Source organism: Molossus molossus, unplaced genomic scaffold (genome assembly GCF_014108415.1).
Source record: "Molossus molossus isolate mMolMol1 unplaced genomic scaffold, mMolMol1.p scaffold_m16_p_5, whole genome shotgun sequence".
NCBI lineage: Eukaryota > Metazoa > Chordata > Mammalia > Chiroptera > Molossidae > Molossus > Molossus molossus.
Window position 1 is genome coordinate 11,573,750 of NW_023425388.1, and position 22,053 is coordinate 11,595,802.

The 22,053-nt window shown below is 53.4% G+C and overlaps 1 protein-coding gene across 1 annotated transcript in view; it reads right to left on the reverse strand.

Moving 5' to 3' along the window:
• ITGB2 (integrin subunit beta 2) overlaps nt 1–17,948 on the reverse strand; it is a 30,305-nt gene extending 12,357 nt beyond the window's left edge. The window contains exons 1-5 of the mRNA XM_036242587.1: nt 17,842–17,948; nt 4,668–4,728; nt 4,316–4,404; nt 971–1,151; nt 552–722 (exon numbers count right to left, since the gene is read on the reverse strand). Coding sequence (XP_036098480.1) covers nt 552–722; nt 971–1,151; nt 4,316–4,404; nt 4,668–4,725 — 499 coding nt within the window. The 5' untranslated portion in view covers nt 4,726–4,728; nt 17,842–17,948. The remainder of the gene's footprint in view (nt 1–551; nt 723–970; nt 1,152–4,315; nt 4,405–4,667; nt 4,729–17,841) is intronic.
• Between the last annotated feature and the right edge of the window lie 4,105 nt (nt 17,949–22,053).

Below are 22,053 nucleotides of genomic sequence, written 5' to 3' on the forward strand. Positions count from 1 at the left end.
AGGACCCCCCATGGGGTGAGTGCACAGGTGTGTGTCCAAGTGTGTGCACACGTGTAATTAGTTACACGTGTGAGTGTGTGTGCCCCCACACAGAGAGACAACAGCTCGGAGGAAGGCAGAGATGAGACGGGGCTGTTCCATCTCCCTCACTTTGTGAGTGAGTCCCTGCTCGTCCAGCGCGGAGGCCCTCCGCCCGGAGGCCAGGGCTGTGCATGTTTAACATGATAATTTCATTAACTGTGTGATTGCCCTGCAGTCTGTATACTCTCGTGGTCTTTAATGTTTTAATAACTAGCACTGCAGGACTATTGCCTTCAAACATACTGTAGAAGAAACAAAAGGAGAAGGAAGGGGAGGAGAGGGAGCGGAGAGGCTGGACGGTGTCTGCAGCGTCAGGCGAGCCAGCCCCCTGGTATGGCCTTGGTGAGGACGCATCGAGGGACACTGCGTGAAGCCCCCGGCGCCCTGTCCCTCAGGACATGGGTTGGGGGAGGCGTGTGGGCAGCAGGGCCAGCCGAGATTCAGGGCAGGACTCAGCAGGTTGACCTCACCAATGCGGCCAGACTCGGTGATTTCGTTGAGGGCCCGGAGTAGGTCACCCCCCAGCTTCTTGACGTTTTTGAGGTCGTCAACCATGGAGTAGGACAGGTCCATCAAGTAGTACAAGTCGATAGGATAGCCCTTGGCGCGCCGGAAGGTCACATTGAACACAGCTTCCTGACCTGCCGCAGAGACCAGAAACAGTGAGGGGCAAGTCGGTTTGGCCAAAGCTGGTTTAAAGTGTTACTCAGGTTGCTGATGGCAGGACTTATCAGAGCCTTTACTCTGCCAGGAGCACCTAGCCTTCTGAGAAAGGAATAGAATAGTGTTTTCTTGATTTCTTTCCCCTCCTTTTTACAAGGAATACGGGACACAGGGCTAAAAGATGCCTGGTCCGCAGCTGCAGAACCCCAGTCAGAACCAAGCCTACCTGGTCTCAGGTAGAGCGTCACTTTCTGTGGGAACAGCTGCTTCTGGCCCCCCTTCTGGTCCTCTGTGGTCTCTGCAAGGCTTTTGGGGTTCATGATGTCATCGGCTGGACAGCCCTTGGACAGCAGCTGTGCCCTTGTGTCACAGCGAATGGAGTCAGGCTCCCCTGGCCCGGGGAAGTTCTGGGGGGAGGGGGTCAGAAAGAGGGAGCACTGTGGAGGGCCACACTGTTGAAGTTGTGTGCGAGGCTGACATTCAGGGTCCCCTGAGGAGGCAGACCCTCCTCATTGGCTCTGGCACTCAAGACAAGCATCGCAGGGATGTGGTGAGGAGGTGGGGGCTGGACAGTCCCTAGGGAGACACCCACCTCAGACGGCTCCTCCATGAGGTGCCCAGACCACAGAGCCTGGGGCAGGCTGTTCTCCCACTGCCTCCCGCAGCAGACACCACGCAAGAACCCATGTCTCAGGCCAGGCCCACCCTGGGGGTACACTCCATGGCCCAGAGCCAGGCGCAGCCTCATTGAGCATCTGGTTGGGGATTTTTGCCCTCCCTCAGCAGACCCTTTGTTGGAGGGGAGTGGCTCTTTCACAAAGAAATGTGGGTGTAGCCCCGGCCAGTGTGGCTCAGTGGTTGAAAGTCGACCCGTGCACTAAGAGATCACTGGTTCCATTCCCGGTCAGGGCACATGCCCAGCTTGTGGGCCAGATCCCCAATGGGGGGCATGCAGGAGGTGACCCATCGATGTTCTCTCTCAACCCATCGATGTTCTCTCTCATCGATGTTTCTATCTTCCTCTCCCTCTCCCTTCCTCTCTCTCTAAAATCAATAAAGAAAAAATATTTTTTAAAGAAAAAGAAATGTGGGTGTCCACTTTCACCTCGTGGCAGTCCCAAGGACCTCGGGGCACCTCCGGAACCCCAGAACACAGGCCAGAGCTCGGGGCCGAGGCCCCAGCAATTCAAAAAGAATGTGGCAGGAGGGAGGAGGGGGCCTGGGTCCAGGGCATATTCTCTGTGACCACTTTGCCCCCATAAAGGCCCCTGGATTCTGGCACCGGCCGGAAAGAGAGGGGCCATGTGGCTGGGTTCTGACGCTGGGCCACGGCAGCCACACCCCGGGGAGGACGAGCTGACACAGGACTTGCTGGAAGGATGTTCCCATCTCTGCTTCCTTTCACACGCAGGCTCGGGGAGAGGAAGCAGACAGGCAGGAGGCTGGCTGGGTGCAGGGGCTTCCTGACGGGGGTAGGGGCAGGAGAGGGGACAGAGAGGAGGGGCCATGCTTTCTGACCTGCCTCGGTACTGTCTTCAGTGTTGGGACCCTGTGAATTCTTCAAGTACCCGAGGAACAGTAGTAACTCAACAGGCACGGAGAAGGAACAACCCCGAGACGTAACCACTGGGCCCACAGAGGCTTCAGAGGAATGTGAAATGCTCTGGACAGGGCAGGAGGACCCCGGCCGGAGCGGGAGGGTCCCCCGCGCAGTGACATCCCCTCGGAAGGAGGAACGCCGACCACACCGACCTCTCCCTTGGGTTGCTCGGGGCAGTGGTGTGGGCTGGTGACTCGGAGACAGCTTTCTGTGTGTTGTAGGATGGAGGAAATAAGGAAATGTTTACGGGTTTAAGGAGCCCGCCCCTCACGAGAGGGCAGCAGCCTCAGAGAAGGGCCTGATGCCACAGCTGGGCCCACAGTGAAGACGGGCCGGGGCGTCTTGTTACTCCGGAGAGTGAGAAAGGGCGCGAAGATGAGGCTGGGGCAGCTGAGGTCACAGAGCCAGCCTGGAGGGGTGTCCCATGGCCAACTTTGGGACTATTTGAGCACAAAAAAATGACAGTGATAGATTTGAGCAACTGAATAATGTAAAAAACAATGGGTCTCTACCCACGACAGAGAGACTGGGGGCGGGACCGGGCTGGTGGATCTCCTGACGTCAGAAGCCACTGGGAGTCAACCGGCCGCCGCAGTGACGACTGGCTCAAGCTCAGATCAGGATGGAGGCTGAGGTTCGTGGTGGAAGTTTGTTGGGACAGAATGTTCGCTGGCCTCAAGCTCCTCCTCACAGATTACTTGTTAGTGCACAGGGAAACAGTGATTTCACGGTGTACAAGCCTGGCAAGTGCCCTTTCAACTGAGTGGTCCCAGCTAGTGTCACCAGTATTGGGACGGTGACAGCATGAGCCCCGGTGTGGGGTTCCTGCCAAGCGTCTACCTGGCCAGAATGAGAGGGAATGGCAGACCAACGCCACGGAGGGGCGTCCACCACGCTCGTCAAGGGTGTGAGGGACGCTCCAGGTTCAAGGAGACTAACAAGACGTGACAGTTGAGGCCAATACATGGTCCCGGGTTATAATAGCGACCAGGGAAAAAATTGCTACCAAAACATTATTGGAAGACTTGGCACAGTTTGCATAAGGTGTGTACGAGATCTGAGTGAAGTACCATGCTACTTGTCTAATCTTTGATGACTGGACCAAAGTTTTCTAAGGGCCACCTTGTTTCTAAGAATGACATTTCAAATACTAAGTGGCAAAGTGGCTTCATGTCTGCAATGGATTCTCAAATGGTTGAGAAAAATTAATAATGTGTGAGAGTGAACCAGTGTATTTCCAAAGATACCTAGGGATCCCCCACCAGGGGAGGAGAGCATGGTCAGCTTCTGGGGGTCCCCAGAGAAGAAGAATGTGGTCAGGATCTGGGGGCCCCCAGGGGAGGAGAATGTGGTCAGAATCTGGGGGTCCCCAGGGAAGGACGAATGGCATGGTCAGTACATGATGGGGGTCATCCGGGAAGAAGGGTGTGGTCAGAATCTGGGGGTTCCCAGGAGAAGGTGCCTCCCCAGGAGGATGGTGGGCTTGGGACAGGGGCTGTGACCCAGGGACAAGGAGTTACCCTGCACCCTGGCTGTCCTGGGCCTCTGCCTCTCGTCCCAGGGCCCTCACCCATAAAACAACTGAAGACAGAGGGAGTTAGGGTCCTAGCAGGGCACTTCTCCACTTCTAACCCACCTCTGAGAGCTGGGCCACCTCTCACCTCCCTGTGTGCTCTGGCCTGTAGAGGACCCTCTGGCAGCTGGACCCTCTGGCAAGCACCTCCCTCCACCCTGCCTCCTGCCTCTGGGGGCCCAGGGTGCAGGGCCTGTCCTGACCTAGCACAGCCTCGTCCTGACGGGGGTCCAGGCTGCCCTGAGACGGGTGGGGTCTGTCTGCCACCCTGTTCTCTCCTGCCCCACTAGGAAAGGGACTGGTGGTGGTCCTGGGTCCCGCGGTGTCAGAGGCAGAGAAAGGAAGTGCAGTCCAGAGGCGGGAAGGTGGGAAGGACCGGCCAGGAATGAGGCTCTTACCAGCTTTTGGCACCAGGCGCAGCCGGGCCCCGACTCGATGCAGTCCCGGCAGGTGTTGACCTTGTATTTGGTACACTCCTGGGAGAGGACTGGGGTGAGATGAGACAGGCTCTGTAAGCGGGGCTGCTGACCCCATGCGGAGAGCCGGCAGACTCAAGGGCTGCGCTCATGGACGGGTGGACAGATGACCAAGCCCACGAGCAGGGGCGAAGGAGAAGGAGGGTTAGCAGGAGGACCAGGAAGGATGGGATCAGCCAGGAGGGTTGTGTCTGCCAGGCTCCAGCGAAGGGCCCCCCGGAAGGGGCAAGGGTGGCCCCATCATTCCTGACCAGGAATGTCCCACTGAACTCACCGGACCCGAGGGAGAGCAGACCCCACAGGGTGAGCAGCAGGGAGTGCGGACGCAGCATTTCCTGTGGAGGGACAGGTCTCAGTGACAGGTCCTCAGACCCCAGAGTCTGGGGCTGACCGCCCATGGAGCCCTTCCTCACTAGCCTGGAGATGCAGAGCCAGGAGGCCCTGTCCCTGCTGCCTGGGGCATTTAGCATGTGCACGAGGCCAGCACAGGTCAGTCTCCCTGACTTCCCTGCAAAGTGGCCACACACCCCTGAGCCCACAGGGCCTCCAGAGATAACCAGAGTGGGCCTAATGCCAGCAGCACACTTGTGTACCCTTGCATGTACACACCCACACCCACTTTTCCATACCACACACGTCACACAAGTGCATACACATGTGCACACAGCACCCATGCATGTACAAACCTGTACACCTATCACACAATCACAAAATGTTCACACACACTACATACACATGCACACTTGCAAACCATACACCACACACATCATAAACACCACACACCACACATATACACTTGGTGCCACACACTCTGGCTCAGGGCCGTGGGTGGCTTTGTTCTCCCTGAGTCCTCAGTGAACTGAGCACTGAGCTCAGAGCAGAGACTCCGGTGGCCCAGACCTCTGGCCGGTGGCAGACCAGGAAGAGAAGCCACCCTGAGCACCCAGCACACCCCTGCACTAAGGAGTGAGGGAGGGTTTGCAGAGCCACTACCCACCTGTCCAAGGCACTAGCTGTCGCTGACCATTGTTTTTCTTGATGTACACCTGCTGTCTCTACAAACCCAGTACCGGGATAAGGCGTGGACAGGACCTCCAGCAAGGTGGCACAGTCAGTGGTCTGACTGCGGATGCTCCCGGAGGTGTGATCGTGGGTGCGGGGTGGAGGCCTGGCCTACTAGTTCTGCTGTGGTTCTCTGAGGCAGAGGCAGGACCTTCTAACCCTCCGCCCACTGGGCGAGGCCAGAAAGAGGACACCCAAGGGGGCTGCAGTCCCAGGCTGGGCACAAAGCAGCACTGACCCTCCAAAACAGCCAGGGAGGGGAGGCCAGGCTTCCTGAGTGGGTGTGCCCCCAGGTCTGAGAACTTTTATCTGACACCGAGATGCTGAGAAGGTGCTGAGAAGCCAGCAGCCAGGAGGTAGCGGGCAGGAAGGGGCCGTTTTTTATCAGAAGCAAAGATCAACACAACTTACCCTGAAGGCAATGTGAGTGCCAGCTGCTCTCCCAGGTGGGCCTCTGAGGCTCCTGGGGTGCCCTGCCCCCCAACACATTGCCTAGTTGGGGTGGGTCTACTCAGGCTGGCAGATGCCCCAACCCAGAGCCCACCTGCCTGTTCTGGGGACTGCATGGTCCCTGCCATGGCTATAGGGCTCTGGGTGCATGGGGTCCCTGCCGTGGGCCTCTGGGTGCTCCCCATGGTGGATCCTGCCCTCCTTTTTCCTCTCCTGCTCAGCCGCAAGTTCCTGTCTTTTTAGGTGGCCCTGCTCCCCACCAGGGACCCAGAAATGTCAAAACAGAATAGAACCCTCAGTTCTTTCGGAAGGAGTTGAAAGAAGAACTCCTGCGTGTTCTGGCTTCCTGGTCACAGCAGCAGCCAGCAGAGGTGGTTTCGGTTCACTCCAGGCCCCCATTGTTCCCACAATCATGGGGCACGGGCTCAGGCCAAGGCTGGCTTCAGCTTTCCATCTGCGTCTCCCTAAAGTGTGACTGGTGCCCTAAGTGTGCCCACTGAACCCTCAGCTGACCTGCACTGTCCCAGGGTGCAAGGTCTGGTTGGCCCCAGGATAGCACCCCCACTTCTGAGGCTGAGGCAGCTCCAAGCGGAGGATGGTGACTTCCCTCCCCAAGTGCTCCAACCATGCTTGTGGTCTGGCAGGGTGACTGGATCCCCCCCAGCTCTGTCCTCCCTGCTGTGGCCACAGACCCAACCCCCCAAACATTCATCTCAACCAGCATGCAAACCTGAGTCCTCACTTGGGGAAACTGAGGACCAAGCAGCAGCAGGATGTGGACCTGGGCATGATTACACTCAGTGTGTTTCCTCCCACAGAGAGGGGAGTGCACCTCGTTAGGGTAAGACCACAGGCCGCAAGGTCCTGACCTTGGCCACAGGAAGCCAGGCAGGGGCGGGTGGGGGGGCTGCCCTCTCCCCCCGTGTTACTTCTCACTCACTGCAGCACTGGACCGGCCGCAGGTGAATGGGGCAGGACGCCCGGACACGTGGTGGCTCTGGGGGTTCAGGGGACAGGCAGAGGGAAGAGGCAGCGTGGACCCTAGGAGTCAGCCTCCCTCTCTGCGGCCGGCCAGCAGGGCTGGGCAGGACTCTCTCTGGCCTGGGGCACAGGGCTGTGCATGGCAGCCAGAACCCACCCTCAGAGGCCCAGGCCTTGCCCGAATCCAGCTTGTGGACGCTCCCAGACCAAGCTCCCCTCTGGGCGTTGTCCTGGAGGCTGTCCCCAGGTCAGCACTGTGCAGTGCCGAGCCTGGGCGACAGGCCTGCTCAGCGACGTGCTCTGCCCAGTTCTCTGTGTGATTGGAGGGATGTGTAGACCTGCCCCTGGCTCTGGAGAGAACAGGCTTGGGTTGCGGTCATGTACAGAGCGACCTCAGCACCTGGCACCGGCAAGGACAGCCGGCAGGAGAAGGAGCAGGCAAGGGGGAGGCCCAGGGCTGAGCCAAGGGGAGAGGGCAGGGCCACCAGGGAGGAAGGCGCGGTTCCAGCCAGGCCGCCTGAGCTCATGCCAGAGGTGTTCTTCTGACAGGCAGCCCTGCCACCCTTCTGCCAGGGGCCCGAGTGCCCTCCCACCAGCTAGACCTCAATGTCCCAGATCTCGAAAGCTCCCCTCACCAACACGCAAGGTGCAAAACCCTAAATTAGGTAGTTTGCGAAACCCCAAGCCCCAGGCCCTAGACCCTGCCCACTACGGGAGAGATGGCATAATTGCGTGAGACGACAGTATGGGCATCCCCAAATCTCTGTGCCAGCTGGAGCCCTCCCCTCACATCCCCCGAATGCTGCTCCCGAGGCTGCCAGCTCACCACAGACATAGTCAGGTTCTGAGATGCAAGAGAAGCGTTAGAAGGCAAATAGAGTATTCCTTTCAAATCACACACACACACACACACACACACACACAAAGATATCCATATTTGGTAAACGACAAAAGAAAAAGGAAATGATAGAAAAGAAACACAACTTTCAGCAAGAAGCAGGGGGAGGAACAGCATCAGGATGAGAAGCTGGTGTCAGTTCAGGCTTCCTGACAAAAATGAAGGTTTTGCCAAAGTGCAACCCTCAGACGAGGCTGTCGGAGCTGCCGAGGTCCCACTGCCCATCAGCACTGGGCATGGAGCTCCCCTTGACCACTGGGATCAGAAAGTAAACCCACCTCAGTGCTGGCTTACAAGAGACCCCAGACCCAGGGACAGGGAGGCATGCGCATGGATGACATCCCGGGGAGGAGAGTGTGGAGGAAGAGAAGGCAGGTTTCTCTCCACCCAGGAGTGGATGAGTCAGGGCTGTTTTATGGAGAGAAAAAAGCAAATGTCCACAATAGATCTAAAAGAGACCTCAGCCTTTCAAATCAAAGACAGAGTGTCAGGATGTGATCTGTTTTATCTGCTTTATAGAAACACGAAAGAGAAGACAGCATGACCCAGTGGGGGCAGGAACACACCACCCTGGATCTCAGAAGTCCAGACTGATCCAGGGAACAAAAGGGTATGAGGATTCAGGAGGATACAGTCTCCCATTCTCTGAAACTCCAGCCCCACAGAGACATTGTCCCAGTGCCCATGGACATGGTCACAGCTGTTAATTTCACCACTGGAGACGTATGAGAGCAGAAATGTGAAGGACACAGTTTCTGATTTAATGGAATACAATGAGACACCCCCCCACACACACACACATTTTCCACCTTTATCATCTAAAGGCACACATAAACTAATTAGTGAAATTCTGTGTCACACCAAAAAATATATTTCTTTGTCCATCTAACAAAAAGATAGGTATAATGTTGATTCATTCACACCAGACAGCTATTATCATTTTTTTTTGTTTGATAATCTAAGGAAAAGAGGCCAGTGCCCTTGACGAAATAGTCAGATATTGCATGTTTTAAAAATTCTTGCAAGTGTGCCGCCGCACCCTGGCTGAAACTCACTGTCTTAAGTTGAAGAGGAACTCAAACATATTTACAGACACTGCAGAAAAGGAGGTGACGAAAACATCCTCTGTGCAGGGCGATGGCACCGTCTGTCCCCCTAGGGGACTTGACGCTGATGCCCTACTTTCAAAGGTGAAGGAATGACAGCTCCCTTCCAGGGCCAGAGAGTCCAGAGGTGAGCGGAGGAGCAGCGAGTTGTGGAACAGATGCAGACACACACGGACATGGTTGGAAGTCTGTGCATCAGAAAACAAGCGCAATAGCAAAAGTGGATAATGACATCGAAATCCATTTCCTGGGGAGAAGCAATAAAATGGGTCATCTGGAAGGGAAAAATGTATGACAATAGCTAAGGAACTTTGAAAAGAAGAGTCAGGCCTGCGAGTAGAGTTATTAACTGGGTTGTAAATGCAGTAAGAAGCTTCGAGAATGGAGTCCAGGTGATGCTGGCTTACAGTCCTTGGCCCTGCAAGGGAAGAGGGGGCAGGTGTGACACTGGCCTCCTGTAGGCGCTGAGCAGGGACACACCATCCCCTGAAGGCAGTCTGCTTTGGGCACTGCACCCCAGGAGCCTGGCTGTCAGGGCCCCTCACGCTACAGGCATGTTAATTCAGTTTCAGGAAATAAAATAAAAGAAATAGATGAATGTGTATTTTACAGTGAGGAAACCTAAGCATAAAATCTAAGGGAATGCTCTGGCCAGTTTGGCTCAGCAGTTAGAGCATCAGCTGGTGGACCAAAGAGTCGCGGGTTCAATTCGGGTCAAGGGTACGTACCTCGGTTTTGGTTCAGTCCCAGGACCTGGTTGGGGTCGTGTGGGAGGCAACCAGTCAATGTGTCTCTCTCACATCAATGTTTCTCTCTCTCTCTCTCTCTCTCCCTCCCACTCTGACTGAAAATAAATGGAAAAATATCCTCGGGTGAGGATTAAAAAGAGAAAAACTAAGGGAAAAAAGGTCAAGAAGATCGATGACTCTGAACAACAAATTGGCACATAAAATAAATGGAATGGATGAAAATGTTTAATTACTACTATCTGATGCAAAAGGTCAATGGTGCCCTGACCGGGTGGCTCAGGTGGTTGGAGCATTGTCCCATACACCACAAGGTTGTGGGTTCAATTCCTGGTCAGGGCACATACCTAGGTTGTGGGTTCAATCCCCAGTCGGGGTCAGTGTGGGAGGCCACTGATCGATGTTTCTCTCTCACATTGATGTCTCTCTGTCTCTCTCTCTCTCTCTCTTCCCCTTCCTCTCTCTCTAAAATCAATTTTAAAAAGAAAATATCCTTAGATGAGGATAAAAAAAGTGAACGGTAATTTTCCTCTCCAAGGAGGCCTTAGAAATGAATAACAAAAAGGCAAATACCCCATCGACAAGGCTGTGGGCCCGACAGAGTTTTCACAAAGGAGAAAATGCAACTGGTCAGTAAATGAAAGTTACCCTGCTTGGTCAAAGTAATGAGATTTCTTGGCTAGCTACCAATAGCAGATGTGTTTAGCATTTCTAAGGCCCCCCAGCAGAACCCGAACAGCAATTAGAATGTGCGAATGGCTCGCTTTTCATGGTCAAAGTGACTGTGTGGGAAACCAGTAAAAATCAAGTCACCAGAACTGTCCAGGTTTCTCTCTGGATGGTGCAATGAGCAGTATTTTCAATTTTCTTCATTATTTCTGTTTGTATTTTCCAAACTTTCTACAATCAACATACATAATGGTTTTTAAAATGTTAATTCATCTAAGAACATCCATACTCTGTGGTGGCTGAGGAACTGTCCTGAATTTCTGTTCCTACTGCCCACGGGTGTGAGGCTGGTTGCTCCATGGTGGTGGGAAGAACCGAGACGCTGAGGTAGGCCCCGTTGGAACACACACTCGTGGGTGGTGCGTGCATTCGCTCGTCCTCTCGTGTATTCGCTGAACAAGGGCTGAGGGTCTCTTCTCCAGCACTGCCTCCCAGAGCTGGGTCCTGACGGCTGAGCCGGCGCAGCACCCCACCCCCACACTCCCGCTGGCAGCCTCTGCACTGGGCAAGTCAAAGTTCAGCCACGTCCATGCCTCGGAAATGAACTGAGAAAAGGGGTGGGGGTAGTTTCTATGCAATCTAGTTCCTTTAGAAAGACTCATTATAAAAAGTTTTTTTTTCCTTTACTGATTTTTAGAGAGAGAGGAAGTGAGAGGGAGAGAGAGATAAACATCAGTGAGAGAGAACATTAATTGGCCGCCTCCTGCATGCCCCCCACTGGGGATCCAGCCCACAACCTGGGCATGTGCCCTGACTGGGAATTGAGCTGGTGACCTCTTGGTGCAGGGGTCCACGCTCAACCACTGAGCCACACGGGCCAGGCTAGAAAGACTCATTAATTTAATTTTTTTTCATTTATTTTCAGATAGAGCGGGAGGGAGAGAGGAAGAAAGAGAGAGAGAGAGAAACATCGACATGAGAGAGACACATTGTGTGGCTGCCACCCACACAACCCCAACCAGGGCTGGGGATAAACTGCAACTGAGGCACATGCCCTTAGCGGGAACCAAACCTGGGCCTCCCTGGTCCGCGGATGACGCTCTAACCGCTAAGCCAAACTGGCCCGGGCAAGACTCATTAATTTAAATGGATGAAGTATTTCTTTTGAATTAGATGTAGGTGAGACAACTGTACAATTATGGAAAAACTGGAAGTCAGTAAGGAACCTCCACTCAGATTGCTTCAGAAGAGTTTCTGTGTTCTTGCTCCATTAGAGAAACACACTGCAAATCAGAAAATGCATTATGGTTTTGATTTATGGAAGAAACGTAATGCAGAAATCTAGTTAATAAACTCATTCACGAAGAAAAGTGCTTGGCTCCACACCAGAAGACTGGCAAAGGCAAATACATGTATTTTTATATGTAAGTGGAACTAAAGTATTTTAAGTGTCGAAGTACTATTTTTTTAAATGTTTTCCCAGTTTAAGATACAATTTCTCACTTTCTTGGTTAACCTGCCAATCCCAATTGTGTCAGATAAAAGGTTGTCTATTATATATTTAACCAACTAACATTCCATTTCCATCCCTAAAAAAAATAAAAATTAAAAATAAAATGAACTGGGGAAACACTGTTTCCATGGGCTGACTCTGCGTGTGTCCCCAGCCACAGAAGCACTGGGAGGGAACCTGTGCTCCGTGCCCAGGGTGGTCCCAGGTGGCCCAGTGCTCGAAGAGGCACCAGGGTGGCCTGCTGTCCCCATGGCTTCTCCCAGGCAGGGGCCCTGGCTTGGTGAGGTCTCGCTGTCAATGAGGCCAGCCTCAGGGGCTGCCTTAGCTCCTCAACCACCAGGAAACCCCTCAGACTGTTACTGTCATAATTAGCTAGTTAATATTAATGAAGGAAAGAAAACGAAGGGAAGTCAGACATTGTGGGCATGGCCACCTGGGAAGCTTTCCCTGGAAGCTACAACTTTACACAGCATGGTTCCCCAAGGGGATTCCTATCCCTCCCTTCCCCATCCCGGACTGGACTGTTGGGGACGATGGGTGAGATGGACCCATGCGCAGTAGAAGTAAAGGTGCCACAGGGGAAGTGCTTGCCTGCCAGTCCAGCCTGGAGAACAATGGATGGGCTGGGGGGTGGACCCCATCAGAAATGTGTGAAATCTTGGAAAGCTAAAACCCCAGACAGAGTTCCATCTCTCTTGCTTGCTCTTGTTCTCTTCTTCTTGCTCTGTGGGGCACACTTGCCTGTGTCCTCACCTGGGCTCTCTCCACAGCCGTGTGGCTTTAAGCAGCTGCACAGTCCATGGCTGTGCACACCCCACACACGATGAACTACAGCTGAACGCAAGCTAAGTCAGCCAGATGCTGGACTGGACCAGACTTTAAATATATATATTTATCTTTCATTGGTTTTTTAGAGAGAGAGATAGAAACATCAATGTGAGCGAGAAACATTGATTGGCTGCCCCCTGATGCTCCCTACGGGGGATCAAGCCTGAATCCCGGCATGTGCTCTGCCTGGGAATCCAACCGGGACCTCTCAGTCCATGGGATGATACTCAATCCACTGAGCCACAGTGGCCGGGCTGGACTAGACTTTAATATGGAATAGAAATTTTGGGCAGTAGCCTTAATTCTGGCCCTGCTAAAGACAAGATTGGACTTTCCCATGGTGGGACGGGCAGAGATGGGACGTTGGAGGGGAACTCCCTTAATTTTACATCAAAAGCTTTCCACACAACCCCATTCTCCCATGGGGCCTCAGGAAATCATTTTCATTAAAGTACCCTGAGAACTCCACTTCCACTGATAACAAGACGACTTCTAGTTGCAGCCCAGGCTACAACACTCCCCAGTGACCCTCTCTCCAGAAGCTTCCAGTGCAGTGGGCTCACACTACTGAGCATGGAGGTCTCTGCATCTCAGACTGGCTGGATTTGAGCACCCAAGAGGTCCAAGCCCCACCCAAGCCCACATCTCCTGCCAAATGGAAAGAGGCCGTGAGTCACTCTGTGACACCTCCTGGGCGAAGGGCAGTGGCTGTGGGAGGCCCGCTATGCAGAAATGGGGACCACAGCAGACATGGCCCGTCTTCATGGGGAGCTTCTGCCAGATCCCCACTCAGCACTGCGGGTCCCACGAGAACAACACTGGGCATTGCCCGCAGCACCACCCTGTTGGCTACATTTTGCACTCATGGCCTCAATTCACCCCCATCCACAAGGGGTTACATTGTGCCTTTCCATGCAATGGCATCAAGAGGGTCAGTCCCTTCCCCAGCCTACATAATCACATCAGGATGACACTTTTACACCTACACTCAGCAGCTGAGTGACTGTGGACAGGCCATTTCAGCCCTCTGAGTCTCAGTTTCCTCGCTTGTTAAAGAGAACCAAGGATGCTATGATGGTGAATTTCATGTATCATCTTGGCTGGGCCACAGTACCCAAATATTTGTTCAAACTCTGATCTAGATGTTGCTGAGAAGCTATTTTGAGATTAACATTTAATTAGTAGACTTGGAGTAAAGCAGATTGCCCTCCATAGTGTGGGTGGGTCTTGCACAATCGGCTGCAGACCCTAAGAAGACTGGGATCCCTGGAGAGAGAGGAAATTTTGCCTGTAGATGGCTTTCCAACACAAGTTGCAACATCAACTCTTTCCTCGGTTTCTGGCCTGCCCTGTAGAGTTTTGACTTGCTAGGTTCCACAATTGCATGAACCAATTCTTTAAAATAAGTTTTTCTCTGTACACACACACACACACACACACACACACATCCTGTTGGTGCTGTTTCTCTGGAGAACCCTGACCGCTACAGATCCCAAGATATATGTCCAGGTTCAGGAAAAATTGCTAGAGGTGTGTTTTTATTTTATCCTCACCTGTGGACATTTTTCCATTTGTAGTTCAGATAGAGTGGGAGGGAGAGAAAGGAAGAGAGAGAGAGAGAGAGAGAGAGAAACATCGACGTGAAAGGGACACATCGAGTGGTTTCCACCCACACAACCCAACCAGGGCCAGGGACAAATTGCAACCGAGGTACAAGCCCTTAGCGGGAACCAAACCCGGGTCTCTCTGGACTGCAAGCCAATGCTCTAACCACTGAGCTAAACTGGCCAGGGCGCTAGAGGTGTTTTTAATAAGCTTGAAGCTGAGGTGGGCTGGCTGCACCATGGTTTCCTACTCCATGGGTTCTGGAGGCCATGGCGGTACTTCTAAGCCCATTCCTCTTCCCCCCAATCAGAGCTGTGGGCTGTGGCATCACAGCTCCCCCAGAGCTGAGATGACGCCACATGACGCCCTCAGACCTGGGCTACGTGGATTCTGTGTTGAGCAGGGACCCATGCAAGGGGCTAATGCAGAAGCCGAGGTTTGCCTCCTCCCTAACTCCCCTGGGCCTTGCTACTTGGTTATTGGGAGGGGGAGTGGCCTGGACGCCCTCAGCTTTCGGAGGGGGCAGCCTTGGGCCAAAGTTGGAAGGCCTGCCCATGTCACAGACTGGGCAGCTCTGGACTTGGCTGTGCCTGCCCAAGCCTCACCTTGCCTGCACCACATCACCAAGACGCCCACTCACCAATGGTGGAAGCGACTGGAACCCCCCAGCCCTGTCAAGGACTCCCACTCCACCCACAACCCACCCTGTCCTGAGCAAAAGTGCTGAAGGGCTCTTACCGGCCCCTCTAAGCCTAGAACAGCACCCCTCTCACCTTCTGGCCCAGCTGAATGCAGAACCCTGCGAGCCCCGCGGCGTGGGAAGCCCACGTGTAGGGAGGAGGCCCAGCCCTGCAGCCAGTGCAGGTGACAGGTGGCCTGCACTGTACAAGTGATTGGGGTCTCAAGATCACAATCACAGGGCCCATAGAGACCCAGGAGCCCCGCCCTACCCAGCTGCTCGCTTCCCTTTGGTGGAGCGTTTAGGCAGATGCCCTCGAACAGGGTCTTAGCCTCATGGTCACAGGCAGGGTCTGGGCGAGATGATGACAAATTCAACATTCTCATTTTAGGTCCAGTTTGTGCAAAGGAAAACAGGCAGTGAGCACTCCGGCCAGATCTGCCTGGTGAATGTCACCCAGACATCACCAAAAGATGGCCCAGTACAGGGCACAGGGGCCCCTGAAGTGAGGGTTCCCGACATGGTCAGGCCCCCGACCCGCTGGGGGAACACAAGTGTTAGCAACCCCTTGTAGGCAGTGTCCTCATTTGCAAAATGGAGTCAGCTGCCCCTGACATTGCCTCAGGCAGGACCGTGGGACACTCACAAAGTGACAGGTGAGCAGAAAGGTGAGCCCTCCAGACGTGTTTCCAGAACTGCAGGGCCTGAGTCACATGGCATCCCCAGGGTCTGGTCTGCCCCATCCATGGACAGGGGCCTGGGCCTGAGCTGACCCTGCAGGACCCCTCTGCACACAGGCACCTCTTGTCCACAGGTCCCCCACACCTGCACTGCTGGGGAAGCGAGGTGTGATTTTACATTTGACTATAGAGTTAGTTGGAATTTAAACTACAGTCCGGCCCAGCCCAGCCCACCCATTTCACAGATGGGAAGACCAAGCAGCTGGCTCATGTCACACTCTTCCTGGGTGGGACAGGGTGCAGACAGGCCCATCCCATCTCCCAGATAGTGGGTGCCTCTTCTGCAGAACTTTGGCGAAGCACTGGACTGCCTCTTCTTCCCCCACAACATCTCCAGGTAATAACTCTCTTGTTCCAGGCCTACTACCCGTGGGCAAGCTGACAGTCGGAGGGCTGGGAAACCCGCCCAGATGACAGCAGAGAGACCCAAGGCCGGTGGAGAGGCGTCTGGCTGTCCAGCTGGCCCCTCAGGAATTGCCTCAGTTTCCTCCCTCGGGCAGAGCACTGGGGCAGCCCCTAGTGCCCTCTGCCATTGCCTGTCCATAGGCACCTCTGCCCACTGCTCGCTGATTCGCTCACTGGCTATGCTGCAGTGTCTGAGCTGCAGTGACATGCCATTGACACGTCCTAGACCAGGAACTTAACCTCACAGAGACCCGCATGACCTGGGCCAGCCTTCCCAGGTCACCCGGAGAGTACGGGCATGCGCAGAGTACGGCCCTATGGCTCTGCTCAGGATGCGATACAGAGGCGTGGGCTCAACCACTGCCATGCCAGGACCATGCGGTGAAGGGACTCCCTCAATGCTACAGGGACACTGTCTTGGATTCTGAAGCGGCCAAGTGCAGAGGCTGAGTGGGGTGGGGGCCCCTGCATTACAGAGCGGCTGGGTACTCATCGACCTCCTGAAGCTTCTCAGCAGCTCTTCTCTGCTAGTTCCCGGGCATCTGGCCTCTTCACTGTGTGGAAAGACCCAGGCCTTGGCCAGGCGAGAACTCGCTCTCCCCTCCCTCTCATACAGCCCCTTCTCTTCCACCCGTGGTCCCAGGTGCCCTCAGAGGAGAGTGCAGGTGCAGGGAGACGGGCTGAGGACAGCAGGGGGTCCCCGCGCAGCACCGTCAGGAGAAGAGAACAGCGGTTGGATGCCAGGGGAAGGTGGAGGGGGGACTGAGGAGGGCTAGCACTGTGCAGTGGGTCTCAGTGGACCCCTGGCTCCAATTCCTCCACTCCCAGGAGACCCTGGGCAAGGCCTCTAGAAGACTGGTTTAGCTCACATACATGATGCCTGTCTTCCTAAAACTCACTGTCACTCAGCACTTACACATCCTCAGGCCTGGGCTTGTGACCCTTCGAGAATACAAGAGAAGTGACAGACACACCACCAAGAAAATGTGCTATGTACACACACACACCTCACACTCACATGTCCCCACACCGCCCCCATACATCCACATTTAGACATACACACTTACACCTCCATTCACACCACACACACTAACACATACCTTCACATGTACCTACACTTTCTCACACACACGCACATCATTCACAAGCTCCTCATATACACACACACCAAGCACACACACTCACACTCAGACACGTACACAGACTCTGCTGGGAACAGACCCACCCAGGCAGCTCTGGAGGCATGAAGAGAAGAGGGGGATTGACTCAGGCAGGAAGAGGAAGATACGGCTGGTGAGGCCCCACTACCCTCCCACATAGCCCAGTGTCATACTCAGCAGCTGGGGGGGGGGGGTATTGCCTGCCGCAAGCCTCCTTCTGCCTCTGCCAGCCTCACAGTCCTCATTTCGGGGGCTCAGAAGGTGTCTGTGGCTGCTGGAAGACTCTAGATCCAGATGCCGAGGACTGGGGTGTGTGCCCTTCCTCCTACCAGGCTGGGTCCTGTCTTCTTCAGTCACAGATCTTGCCATGTGTCTGCTTAGCTCCGCCTGCAGTGGGCACAGCACTGCCCCGCTTTGGATCTCAGTAAAAGGAGGCCAGGAGAGGCTGATCTCAGGGCTGGCATCAGGGACCAAGACCACCAGGGCTGGGCCAGCTGGAGCTGCTTCCCTTGGGAACAGCAACAGCCACTCTCCAAGGAAGAGCCACAGGCCAAACTGTTCCTAATTAGAAAGACCAGCCTGGACACATAAGCCCTGTTCACTCACCCGCTTGATGTTCTGGAGACTGTGGCAAGAGCGTCCGGCTCGGCTGGCAGGGCCTTCTGCCCTCTCTTTACCAGGTTGGCTCTGTGGAATGTCTGGGAGGAAACTGTCCAGCTGAGACTTTGATGGTGAAGACACAATGCTTCCTGTTCTAAGGCAGCAATAGGGAGGAAGTAGTATACGTGGGTGATTGCACCACATGTGGCCCATGAAACTCCAGCCCACAGGCTCCCAAGGGGGGATATCAGATGGTGCGACATGACATTCATTATGTAGGTCATGGGGAGAAGCAGAGTAGTGAAAAGGAGGTATAAGTACTGGGAAGAGGGCCCCATGGTGGCACTGAAGGACTCACCACATGCAGAGGAGGTGGTTGTGCCCTGCAGGGAACAGAGAACTGTAGAGGGAGTGCCCAGGAGAGGAGGTTTGGCCTGCAGACTGAGAACCCAGAGAGGACAGTGCACCTGTCAGAAAAGAAGCAAACAGGGGTGTTGGGGACAAACATTTGTTTATGGAAATAAAAAAGTTTACATGAACCAAAGAACAGAAGGACAAAGGCTGGAGAGCGAATCAGAGAACAGGATGAGAGATCAGCTCAGGGACACAAGAAGCTGGGAAGAGGCAAGTACATCCTTCTGTCCCATGGATGCCCAACAGGAGTCCAGGGGAAAGAAGAGTGAACAAAGAAGAGGAGATACTCAGACAACAAAAGATAAGAGCTTGATTCCAGAAAGAAGACCCAGATTAAGAGTCTTTGCATGTCTTAGGGAGAGAGAAAGAAGGTCCTGTAACTAGGCTTATTCTGAGGCTGTCACAGAACATCAAAAATAGCAAGGAAATTATACAGGGTAAGGGAGTGGGGGTGGGGGGGAGAGACATGGTGAAGATCCCATAGATTAAGAGATTTAAGAGGCATCAACCCATCACATGCATAACATATATTACTGTTAGTTTTTTAGGTATATCGAATGTTTTGTGATTATATAAAAGCATCTCCATCCTTTAGTTACGTGTTGAAATAGTTTAGATAATATGATATTATGTTTTTTCTTTGTTTCCAAATAATCTAGTGGAGAGGGATGGGTGAGAGTGGGGAAGAGTGTAAATAAAACAAGATAGGCCATGAGTTGATCATTATTAAAGCAGATTTTGGGGACATTTGGGTTTATTAAACTATTCTACTTTTATACGTATGAAATTTTCTGTAGTAAATTTTAAAAGAAGTGTAAAGTTGTTTAATGAGTGCAGAGTTTCAGTTTTGCAAAATGAAAAGGTTCTAGAGATTGGTTGCACAGCAACGTGAATACACTTAACAATACTGAACTATATGCCCTTAAGAATGATAAATGTGGTCAACTGGTTAAATTTGTTTTATGTGTATTTTATCACAATTAAAAGAAAAAGAAAGCGTAAAAAATGCTGTCTTTCAAGTAACCTGTTAAAGGGGCATCACAGGCTGGGGAGAGATTTCAGGGACAAGACTTGCATTTTGAAGCCAGGAATGGGTGAGATTTGCGGCAGGATTCCGGAATAGCCTTGTCCTCCAAATCAGCCAAGAATTCTCTTCGCTGTCACTTTTACTTAGGTCTTCTAGAACATGGGCTGTGTTTCACCCAGGATCATTGAGGATGCCCTGCACTTGCCCAACAATGAGCTGGATGCCCAGAGGCCACACAGCCCAAGCCCTCCAGAATATCACCCCCCCGCCCCCAGTCAGGAGACAAGCATGTCCCTGATACAAGGCAGAATGGAAAGGGTCTCCCGAAGTGTAATCCAAGTGTGTGTGGGGGCAGCCAGGTGAGCAAAAAACTGAGGGCAGCTCAGAGAGAGGCAGGCTGTTTTCACCTCCTTGCTGAACACAGGCTCAGGCACCCCAGTCCTACTTCCCACCTAGCTGCGTCTCAACAACACACAGCCCGAAAGCTCAGGAATGGGGCTTCTTTGTGATGGTTTAAAGAGTAGAAGTATTGCCCTGGCCAGTGTGGCTCAGCAATAGGAGAGTCGGCCCATGGACCAAAGTGTTGCAGGTTCAATTCTGGTCAAGGGCACATACCTCATTTGTGGTTCGGTCCCTGGCCCTGGTCGGGGTCATGTGGGAGGCAACCAGTCGATGTGTCTCTCTCACATTGATGTTTCTCTCTCTTTCTACCGCCATCCCACTCTCTCTGAAGATAAATGGAACAACATCCTCATGCGAGGGTTAAAAAAAAATTAAAGATTAGAAGGTTTTTTTTTATTCTCACTGGAGGACATCTTTCCATTTTTTGTTCAGACAGATGTGCAAGTGACACATTGAGTGGCTGCCTCCCACATGACCCAACCAGGGCTGGGGACAAACTGTAACCGAGGCAAGTGCCCCTAGTGGGAACTGAACCCGGGACTCTCTGGACCACAGACCGACACTCCAACTGCTGAGCCAAACTGGCCAGGGCTAGATTAGAAGTATTTTTATAACGGAGAATGTGAGGCAAGGGGACCCAGGCTCACATTACAGAGTTTCCGTGATGGGAGTTGGCAGCGGAGGGCGGAGGCAGTGGCATCAGCCTCTGATGCAGTGCTGGGGTGAGAGCTGGAGAGGATAAGGCACCGCAGCCCATGATGTGGTGGTGGTGGGCTGAGTGAGCCAGGAGCACCGGGGTCCAGCCCAACCCCCCGCTGCCCATCACCCAGAAGGCAGGAAGCAGTCTCATGGGGTGGTGGGAGGGCATTCAGGTGCAGGGAGGCTGCTGCAGCCCTTTCCAGCTCTTGGCTCCTCCCCCTCACACCTTCACTCTGGCCTCTGGGCCACCTTCTCTCCCAGCTGGCTTGCAAATTCTCCCAGCAACCGGACCCTAGTCTTTTTCTGAAACTTTCCCATCTTTGCTTTTCATTTCATTTTTAATTTCTTCCTACTAGTAACTTCCTCCTGCAGTGTTAATTCAGCTGTTGCACCCTTCGCCCCTTTGCGGAGGCAGAGGGTGGGAGGAGCTGTCAGAGGAGCATGGGGAGGTAGGCACACTCCCTGGGGTTGGGGGTGCAGAGCAGGAAGCACTGTGGGCTGTGGTAAGAGCTCCAAAGAGTTGTTTCTCACAGATCCACAGAAACAGCAGTAAGTAATCCAGCCAGGGCAATGAAGATCCCTGTGCAATCCAGGCCATGTAGACCCAGGGGACAGCCAGGTGACTTGGAAAGGAGAGAAGAGATGCCAGAGGCTGGGAATTTCTAGCCATCTCCTGCCCTGAACACGGGCCTGGATGCCTCAGCCCCACCTCCTTCCCAGTCACCACCCACACTGGGCAGACTTCTCCTTAGCCTTCCTCTTTCTGGCTTCCTCCCTCCCTGGGAGGAAGCTGAAGAAGTGGCATTTCTGCTTCCCTGACTCACCCAAATGAAGGTGCCAGAGCACCCAGGAAGGTTGAGAGTGGGCTGAGGGGGGCTGACCTTTGGCCTGAGCAAGGGGTCTCCAACCCTCATAAGAATGCAGAGATTAACTGACAGATGTGACCATGTGGCAAGTCACACTGAAAAGTGGATTACAGATCTGTCAGCAAAAAGGACTTGGCTTTAAATTCAAAGCGATTAAGGAGAAAAAGATTTAAGCAATTACTAACTCTGGGGGAAAACCAGAAAGTTTGCTCAGTGATGTCCAGCATTTACACGGTTAAACAAGGAAAGCAATGAGCATGGGTGAAAGGCCAAACCATCAAGCTCTCCAGAGAGGAGAGGGAGGGGCGGGGGTGGAGGGTGAGGAGCTAACCCTCATCTACCAGAACAGGAAAGTCATAATGCCTTCACACCCTTGAATCATGTCTTCCCTTCACACGAAGGCCAGACGGACCTGTGGGGCCCCAGTGTCTGAGGGGCCACCGAACTCTAATGCAGGCTCAGGTCACTCCCCTCCATCCTAGGACTCATCCAGCTGCCATTTCCCACTCAGTTCGTGGCTGCCACCTGTCAACGTAAGAAACATTCTAACCTATAAAGAATTTTGTAAGTTTATTTGAGCCCAAACTGTCAACAATTGCCAGGAAGCAAAACCTCAGCGGATCGAGATAATGCTCCAGAGAAGGCAGTTTTGCACCTTATTTTATACATTACAGTCAAAAGAGAAGATGTGAGTTACACGAAATCCATTGGTGATAGATTAGGGAGGTGGGAGAAAGCAAAACGGGGAAACCTCTGGGGTTGGATGAAAAATAAAATGATAGACACGCACATCTGTTACGTAGGTGGGTA